Source organism: Capricornis sumatraensis, chromosome 9 (assembly GCF_032405125.1).
Source record: "Capricornis sumatraensis isolate serow.1 chromosome 9, serow.2, whole genome shotgun sequence".
Lineage (NCBI taxonomy): Eukaryota > Metazoa > Chordata > Mammalia > Artiodactyla > Bovidae > Capricornis > Capricornis sumatraensis.
Window position 1 is genome coordinate 41,535,066 of NC_091077.1, and position 10,256 is coordinate 41,545,321.

The 10,256-nt window shown below is 33.5% G+C and overlaps 1 protein-coding gene across 1 annotated transcript; it reads left to right on the top strand.

The window, feature by feature from the left end:
- Positions 1-6,562: 6,562 nt before the first annotated feature.
- LOC138086027 (olfactory receptor 2L2-like) lies at positions 6,563-7,519 on the top strand. Its single transcript, XM_068980765.1, has one exon. It carries the CDS (start codon positions 6,563-6,565, stop codon positions 7,517-7,519), a length of 957 nt encoding a protein of 318 aa, XP_068836866.1.
- The last annotated feature ends 2,737 nt before the right edge of the window (positions 7,520-10,256 follow it).

Consider the following 10,256-nt stretch of genomic DNA (forward strand, 5'->3'; position numbering starts at 1 on the left):
GTTCCTTTGCAAGCGTATTCTAGATAGGGACAATTTTGTATTAGGGCTAACACATGAATTGGATTTTTTTTTAGAGATGTTAAGAGAACATTTTTGTAATATAATGTGTGCTTGTCGTGACGGTGAGTGAAAATATGTTAAAACCATTATATGATTAAATAGAATATGCTAAAATGAATAAACAAAATATTGAAGTAACTTTCTTTATATGTACTCTAAGAGACAGTCTTAAAACACATTCATTCTTGACCTTCTACCAATGTGTAAAATTTATTTTTTAATGACCTCACTTTCTTTTTTATTCTTTCTTATCTTCAGTTATTTTTGTTTGTGTGTGTGCTTGTGAACAAAGAGAGACCCACACTTATTTCGGATTCATTAACTGCAAGTATTTAATATTTGAGGTACACGATAGGAAAGATAGAAGGTGCCTTTAGATGACTAGATAGATAGACACATAGGCATGGGAAACCAGCTGCAAATATGTTTTTTAATGTAAACACTTCAAATCTTTGAATCTCATTTTATCATCTATAAAACATCAATGGTGATTTCAAGCTCAAGTTATCAAATTATCTTGGTCAAGATTAGACACAATTTAATCCTGGAACATATTGTGACACATTTCATGTGTCATCCTATGAAATTCATCAATAGAAGTTTACACTTTTTGCCTTCTCTTTTATGTAAGTCACTGTCCAGATTTAAGGCTTTATTTTTCCCGGCAAAAACAAGTCAGAATTATTATTTTTTTTTTCCTCTATTATACACTATTATACCCTTTGCTTGGATTGCAATGCTTTCAAAGAAATTTAAAAAATCAGAGATTGAAAATATTTGATAAGTTGAAATGAATTATTTATTGTTCCTCCAGTAGATAAAGACAAAATTAAAGGGAAAAATTGCCTAGTTAGAATTGTTTTTACCTAAGGAAAAAACATTTGGCCCTTACTATTATTATCTTTTTTACCTTTAGATTTTGATAATATTAATGACCTCATGAAAAATTTCAAAGAAAGCCCTATAAGAAATACATGACATTGTAGTGATCATAATTTCAAAAATTATATTTTTGCTGTCAATAATTAAATCACTAATGTAAATTTTATATTCTGGTATAGTCTAACTTGCTATATCCTGATGAATCCAAACTACATTTAGGAAAAAAAATTTGCTCTATTGCATTTTCTTTGGAAGTTTTCACAGGCCATATATTATTGGGAGATCAATTTCTCTGCATGCTTTAAGGACTCTGATGTAGGTTTTGTACAACATAGAGTTCCAAATATGAAATAATTTTAGTTACATTAAATTCTATTTTTGACTATTTGTTAGCATCTAGGAGAATTTCCTTTCTTTTGAAGACTGAATAAAATTTCACGTATGTAATATATATGCATACATATAATGTATATGTGTATATATGTATATAAATATGCATGTATATACATATTTATTTATATATAAAAACATATATAAATATTTGCATACATGTGTGTATGTAGGTGTGGACATTTGTTTTGCTTACACCCCTTAGCTTTTCAGAACAAGCTTTTAAACACAAGGGTGTACAAATACTTGTTCTATACTTTGCTTTTAGTTATTTTGGAGGTATACTCAGAAGTGCAATTACTGAATCAAGTGGTAATTCTCTGTTTACTATGTTGAAAAATTATAATAGAACTTTCTGCAGTCGTTATACCATTTTGCATTCTCACCAGGATTGATTGAATTGTTCTAATTTCTTCACAGCCTTATCAATACTTGTTTTATTTTTTTAATTTTTGAAAAAAAAATACAAGCTATTACTTAAGGGTGAGATGTGGTATCTCATTGTAGTTTTGACTTGAATTTCCCTAATAATTCGTGATGTGAAGGATATTTTTCTGTGTTTATTGGCCATTTGTATAAATATTTACAAGTAAATATTTACAAGTAAATATTTATTTATTTAAATAAATAAATAAATATTTAAATATTTACTCAAGCGCTTTCCCCAATTTAAAATGTTTTTCTGTTGTCATTTAGTTTGTATAGTCCTTCATATATTTCTTATATAAATTTATTACCCGATACATGTTTTGCAAATATTTTTTCCATTTGGTGAGTTGATTATTCCCTCCATTTTTCAATGCCCCAAAGTTTTTTTTTTTTTAATAATGTCCAATTTATCTAATATTGTTATTCTTGCACATGTTTTTATTGTTACGTCTAAGAAAACACAGATGGATTCAACGGCATGGTCTTTTCCTATATGGTTTAATCTAAGAGTTTATACTTTTAATTCTATATTTAGCTCTTTGATCCATCTTAGTCAATTCTTACATGGTATAGGACATAGACCCAAATTTATCGATTGCATATTAATATTCTATGGTCCCAGCAATATTTGATCGAATGGTAACCTAACGAAATGGCTGTGAGACCCTTGTAAAATTCACTGACAACATAATGTAAAGTGCTTTTTTTCCTGATATTTCTATATTATTTTGTTGGTTTACATCTGTCTTATGCTAATACTACACTGTTTCATTACTGTAGCTTTGCAATAGGTTTTGAATTAGAGACATTGTGTTCTTTGATTCTAAGATTTCTTTCCATTAAGCCAAGTCCTTGAGAGTTCATTAGAATTTTAGGATGTATTTTTATATTTTTACCTAAAAACTATCATTTGAGTTATGATAGACATCTCTTTGCATCTGTAGTTTTCTTGTAGAGGTACTGTCATATTAACTATATTCAGTTTCCCAACACATAAGCATAGAATGCTTTTCATTTTATTTGTCTTTTCAATTTATTTTGCCACTTTTGGTGATTTTCAATGAACACATTTTTTTACCTCTTTTGTTAAATCTGTTCCTAGGGCTTTTATTCTTTTTTCAAATTCTGCAAATATAGTTATTTTCTTGAATACCTCTTAGTATTATATATTATTTAGTGTATAGAAATATATTCTGCAACCATGTGGAATTTCTTCATTAGTTCTAACAGGTTTTTTGGTGAACTTTTTACAGTTTTACACATATAAACTTATGTAATGCTCTGTAAATTGGAAATGTCAAAGCGGACATCTTTGCCCTTTATCTTCTTAAAGGAAAAGTTTTTTGTCTTTCTCCATTGAATACAATCTTAGTTGTGTGTTCAATTTTAATCATGCCATCAGTTTTCTATCAAGTGAATATATAATTCAAATAAAGCAAGAACATGATCTTAAGTGTCTACAGGACAAAAAATGGTTTCATGACCCAATCCTGATGTCCAAAGAAAATATATTATTTTGATACCTTTCCCTTATTATTCATATTTTTTCATCAATATGCTTATCTCTAATGCTTAATTATTAATATTAAATACTCTCTCTTGGTTCTTTGCTGTGAACATTGTGGATGGAGACCTTCCCTCCTCCATACACAACAACCTTCAGTGATTTTTTCTATTTTTCCATCCTTTCAGCATAGTTACATCCCACTTTGTGTCTGGAAAGGCAAGGCTGACTATTTCACCATCATATAGTATATGCTAAAATATAAAAAATACACAGTATTTTAAAACCTAAGAATATTTTAGTTGGTATTGCTATAAAATAGTTTTTCTTATTAGTAGTATTTTCTTTAAGACACTTTTTTAAATTTTATTTTTAAAAAGCTTTATTAGAGTATACTTGATTTACAATATTGTATTTCTACTGTACAGCATGGTAAATCAGCTATCCATATACATAGTTTTTGTTCAGTAGCTGAGCTGTGTCTGACTCTTTGTGAGGGCCTGTAGCATGCCAAGCATCCCTGTCCTTCACTATCTTCCAGAATTTGCTCAACTTTATTCCATTGAGTTCAATGATACCATCCAACCAACTCATCCTTTGTTGACCACTTCTCCTCCTGCCCTCAATCTTTCCCAGCAATAGGGTCTTTGCCAGTATATTGATTCTTTGCATCAGATGGCCAACATATTGGAGCTTCAGCTTCAGCATCAGTCCCTCCAATGAGTAAGCAGGATTGATTTTTCCAGTACTACCGTTCAAAAGAACGAATTTTTCCGCGTTCAGCCTTCTTTATGGTCCAATACTCACATCAATACATAACTACTGGGAAAACTATAGCTTTGACTATATGGACCTTTGTTGACAAAGTGATGTATCTGTTTTTTAATATGTGTCTAAGTCTGTCATAGTTTTTCTTCCAATTTTCTTTTAATTTCATGGCTGCAATCACCGTCCACAGTGATTTTGGATTCCAAAAAAATAAAGTTTGTCACTGTTGCCATATTTTTCTCATCTGTTTGCCATGAATGTTGGACAGGATGCCATGATCTTAGCTTTTTGAATATTGAGTTTAATATCGATTCTTTTTTAGATTGTTTTCCCATATAGTTTTTTACAGAGTATTGAATAGAGACACTGTTGAACCACACATTAATAGAAATATTGAAAATTGTCCAAAAATATTTTCAAAAGACATTTAGAATTTTCATGGAAGCAATTCCAAAAAAACAGTTCACATTTATATTCAAGTACTATGTTTATATTTTCTGAATATTGTGTTGCATATGTATCAATTCTGATAAAAATAGGTTTTTTGGTATTATTAACTGTATTATTATTTTGAACTGTATATATTTCTATGAATTCCAATAAGCATGCATTTCTTCCCTTATATTAATTCTTTAAGACTTCTATCAATTCAAGTGACAGTATTAATGTAATTTTCTTGCAGTTTTTCTTTTAATTTTTTAAAATTACTTTCAATTTGTCTATAACATTTTATTAAATATTTTATCAATTATTATTTTAAAATTTGCAAGACACCTTATTACCAGATACTTTCTTTTACACATCTAATGAAATTTTTGTAGTGGAATGAAAATGTGTCATACATGTTTGAGATGCAAGCCCTTTTAAAAATAAAACATGCTCACTTCTATATTTTTCCAACCATTTTACCTCATTGTATCTTGCTTATGGGCCTTCTCTGGTGGATCAGTGATAAAGAATTTCCCTGCCAATGAAAGAGACATGGGTTCCATTACTGAGTGGGGAAAATCCCCTGGAGAAGGAAATGGCAACCCATTCCAGTATTCTTGCCTGGGAAATCACATGGACAGAGGAACCTGGTGGGCTACAGTCCATGGGGTCGCAAAGTGTCAGACACAATTTACAATCACCAACAACAGCTTATTGTTTATGTGTGTGAATACACATCTCTGTTTGTGTACGTGTATGTGCAGTTGCATGTCTTCATCTTTCATATAAAAACTTCCATAAAATCTGGTAACATTTGGCTCTTAAACTATTTTATGACTAGGAAGGAAGGAAGGAAGGGAAGTCGCTCAGTTGTGTCTGACTCTTTGTGACCCCATGGATTGTTGCCTACCAGGCTTCTCTGTTGATGGGATTTTCCAGGCAAGAGTACTGGAATGGGTTGCCATTTCCTTCTCCAGGGGAATCTTCTGGACCAAGGGATTGAACCTGGGTCTCCCGCATTGTAGGCAGGTGCTTTTACTGTCTGAGCCACCAGGGAAGTCACCACTAGATCATTACATAATCTGTGAAAATAATCCACTTACTGCATCTCTGGAGAATTCTTTCCATCTCCGTGGAAAGATTCCTTTTTCTTTTTATCCATTTAAGTGACTGAGCATTACTCTGTGCAGTCCCTTCAAAGGTCCTAAATTATTTCATCTCTTATTGGCCCTTGCACTCATCTGCTTTCTTTTCATTTATAACATTTCTATATGTTGTTATCATGAATTGGGATTTAATAGGGAGATATTTTAAATATATGTGATTAAGTTTGTATACTAATCTACAGTTGGAAAGTTTTAGATACAAGAAAATAAAAAGTAAAAATTGAAAGAGTAAGCCAAAGTGAAATTGAACATTGTTTCTCTAACACATAAAAGTCATAAAATACATGTCATTTCGGGGAGTTTCAGCACACTCTTGAAAGCTATAAGGAGTGTGATGCATAGATTTTCAAGCATAGATTTTGTTAATACATTAACCACAGCATTCAGAAACATATTTCTTCTAAGGAAACAGAAGAAATCTTCCTTTAAATGTTACATGACGTATGGATTCATTCTAGATTTCACAAAAGATAATTCAGCTAATGCTACCTAACTTAAATGTGAAAAAAGAGTTCCTTGTCATAAATATTTACTAATAATGGAATTCTACAGTGCATGCACTTACATTAATTTCCTATGCATATACTTTAAAAATGACATCATTTTTAATGTTAGTTTAGCTTGTGTAGGTCAGTCAAACATATTTATCCTAATGATGTTGCAATATATTTCTTTTAAATTATTTAATAGAAAACACTCTGGAACATTTGGAAAACACTTTGAGCAAAAATGTTTGCATTTTCAAATTTTAATTCTGGCTCAAAATATTAAGGTTTTAGTTTTGCAAAATTAATAAAATCAGTTCATTTTTAAGAACTGTAACATTTTAAGTAATACAGAGTCGATTAAAATAATAACAAAAAATATCTTTTAGTTTTAAACTTAACTCATTTGCTTTTGTGTCTTCCTTTAGGAAAAATAATATGAATGACCAATGGAAAATTATAATCAAACATCAACTGATTTTATCTTACTGGGGTTGTTCCCCTCATCAAGATTTGGCAAATTTCTTTTCATTCTTATTTTTCTAATTTTTCTAATCGCTCTGTTTGGCAACTTCTTTATGATCCTTCTCATCTTTATGGACACCCATCTTCACGCACCCATGTATTTCCTTCTTAGTCAGCTCTCCTTCATTGACCTAAATTACATCTCCACCATTGTTCCCAAAATGGCCTACAATTTTCTCTTTGCAGACAAGTCTATCTCCTTCATTGGATGTGGGATTCAGAGCTTTTTCTTCTTGACTTTAGGAGGCGCAGAAACATTGCTCTTGACGTTTATGGCTTATGATCGTTATGTAGCCATTTGCTTCCCTCTTCACTATCCCATCAAAATCAGCAGAAAGGTCTGTTTGTTGATGATAATAGGCTCTTGGATAATGGGCTCTATTAATTCCTGTGCACATACCACATATGCCTTTCGTATCCCTTATTGCAAATCCAGGGCCATCAATCATTTCTTCTGTGATGTCCCAGCCATGTTGACTCTGGCCTGCATGGACACCTGGATCTATGAGTATACAGTGTTTATGAGTACTATCTTCTTCCTTTTATTGCCTTTTATTGGTATTGCATGTTCCTATGGTCGTGTTCTCTTTGCTGTTTATCACATGCACTCAACCAAAGGGAGGAAGAAAGCTTATTCGACCTGCAGCACCCACCTTACTGTGGTGACTTTCTACTATATGCCCTTTGCTTACACTTATCTCCGCCCAAGATCCTTTCGTACTCCAGCCGAGGACAAGGCTCTGGCTGTCTTCTACACCATCTTGACCCCAATGCTCAACCCAGTTATCTATAGCCTGAGAAATAAAGAGGTGATTGGAGCACTGAGAAGATTAATTCATAGATTCTGCTCTGTGAAATTGTCAACAAATATTTTGGCATGAGTACCCACATCTTAGGTATAAACTCATTCATCAATATACAGAAATGTAAATTATTTTATCATATGTTCAAGGACTATGTTTAATCTGGAGAATAAGAAAATTATGTCTGGACAAATTTATAATTTATATTTGTATATATGCATATGTGTGTATATATATATACATATGTATATATGTAATTTCAAATGTCATTCTTTTTTCTTCAATTTTTCCCCGCTGATTTCAAATGCATTTATTTTTTGCTGACATGTTGTAAACCAAATGGTTCTTTGTTATGTGGTAATAAAAATGAAAGCTGTTTAACTGGTCATTCAGTATTACAATTTCACTGTTTCCAAATATTTTCCCGATATGCTTAAAGCATAAATGTTAATGTTTCCTGGATATCGAGATCAAATTAAAATAATTATTTCTGTTATTTTCATAATAGACATAATTTATCAGTAACAGTTACTCTTTTTTTTCCATTTAGGGAATCTTATGGTTGAAGTGGCTTCCCAGGTGGCACTAGTGTTAAAGAACCCGCCTGACAATGCAGATTAGACTTAAGAGATGTGGCTTAGGTCCCTGGGTATGGAAGATACCCTGGAGGAGGGCATGACAACCCACTCCAGTATTCTTGTCTGGAGAATTCCACATACAGAGGAACCTGATAGGCTACAGTATAGGGGTTGCACAGAGTTGGACACGACTGAAGCAACTTTAGCTGAGACTTCAAGTTCTTATAGCACTCTGAATAAGGGATTCTCAAGTTATTATGCCACTCGGGATTCTAGGGATGTGACTTAACATCAGCTATATCTGAGGATCAACAACAGAACCTGGAGATGCCAACAGAGATCAAGTAAATGGTGAAGTTATTTATAAGATGAGTGAGTCAAGATGTAGACTAATTAGTGGAAATTAGAAACATTAAGGACATTCCTGCAGCTACCACTCACATTCAGGACATACTCAGTTTAGTTCCTAAGTGGCCACTATTTCTTGCATTAGATAATACCTCTCAGATGAGATTTTATTCTCCACTCACTATATCCCATATTTCTACCAAAATGTGTTGGCAGAAGTCGACTTTTATCAACCAATTTTAGCGATTCATTCTATAGCTTAGCTTCTTTCCTAAATAGGTCCCATTCTCTACATCCAATAAAAATCTATCAGCTCAAGTGAACAGTAATCTGTCTCTACTCCCACCATGAATCACTGCTCATTCCAGGCAAAACTCCTCTCTCCTAGGTGGTGAAAACTCTGACCATTGCTGTTTTGTCTGCAGCTGCCATTGTCATCAACACCACCCCTGGTTCAGGTCTTAATTACAACCCAGTAACTTCCCTGGGGTACTGAACACAGATGTATATGTAAACATGAGACCAGGCCAGTGAGTCCATACGCATGCTGTCTGAGTCCACATGTACAAGCTGTGCTTCTGGATCAAAATCGCATGATAAGTCTACCACCCCGTCTATAGCTCCTTGCTCAAAGGAATCCTCGGCAGTAAAATTGCTAAGTATTTCAAGATGTTGTTACTGATCCAGGATCATTTGCATGACACTCAGACAGTCAAATGCTGAAGATAAAGGCTTATGGAACAGTGTCTTCAGGGAACGTAAGCTCCATCAGGGGAGAGAGCACAAGAAATAAGGAGTAATAATTTCTCAGAAAGAAGAGACTCAGAGTGGGATGATATCACCAACTGAGGGTGGCCAGGAGGGACCAGGATTTGGAAAGGAGGAGCGGCTGAGGGAAGTAGTGAGAATATTATTTGCTGAGTGCACATTTCAGTCAGGGACTGTTGTGTGCTTTAAAGGAAAAATAAACAAACCCCCAAACAACTCTATGGAGTAAATATTATTTACCTTCATTTTAGAGAAAAGCCAAATAGGAAGGTTAAATTCTTGTCCATAGAAGTGGAGCTGTGAGAGGGGAGGCAGGTTTCCACTGCAGGTCTGTCTGGCCCCAAACCTTAATCATTTATCCTCCAGATTCTCACATAACTGGCTTGAGTGAGTGGGCACATGAATGCAAGGAAGGAGCAAACAGCTTAGAAGAATCTTTGGAGTGGAAGACCCTTAAACATGCTTTGTTAAACTATGCAATGGCACCATGAACACTTTCCACCACCAACAATAGAATGGAATGGAGGCTACAAATAATCCCCAACCACAACTTCAGTGGACTGAAAACATGCAGATCCCCAAAACACAGGGCTATCAGTGACCAGAGCTACCAGAGCCACCAGTGACAGGACGACCAGAGCCTTGCCCTCCTTGAGGCTAGCTCTGTCCGTCAGGAAATCTTCAGACAACTTGAGTTCAATAAGAATGAGACACTTTGTTGTCATTGTGTTAGAGAATTTTAGTAATAAATGTATAGCTCCGAGATGTGAAAGGTTCCTTTTAAATATGGCACCCTGGATTGATAATTGAGAATCTCATGTTGAAGAAACTATGAGAAAACAAAATTGCTGGTGGAAAGGCAACACGATTTAAACTTTACAGAGGTCATCTGTAAATATGTGTTAAAACTTTAAGCATATATATCCTTGGACCCATCAATTACTATGGAAGAATCGATTCTAAGAAAATAATTGAGTAGGTCTATTAATTCATGTGCAAGACTATTCATTGCTAACTGTTAATATTAATAATGAAAATCAGAAACATCTACATTTTATAGATTCAATCAATTCAATTCAATTCAGTCACTCAGTCGTGTCCAACTCTTTGTGACCCCATGG

What these genes read in the sequence shown, in the direction of transcription:
- LOC138086027 (XM_068980765.1), top strand. Translation starts at nt 6,563, where the DNA reads ATGGAAAATTATAATCAAACATCAACTGATTTTATCTTACTGGGGTTG.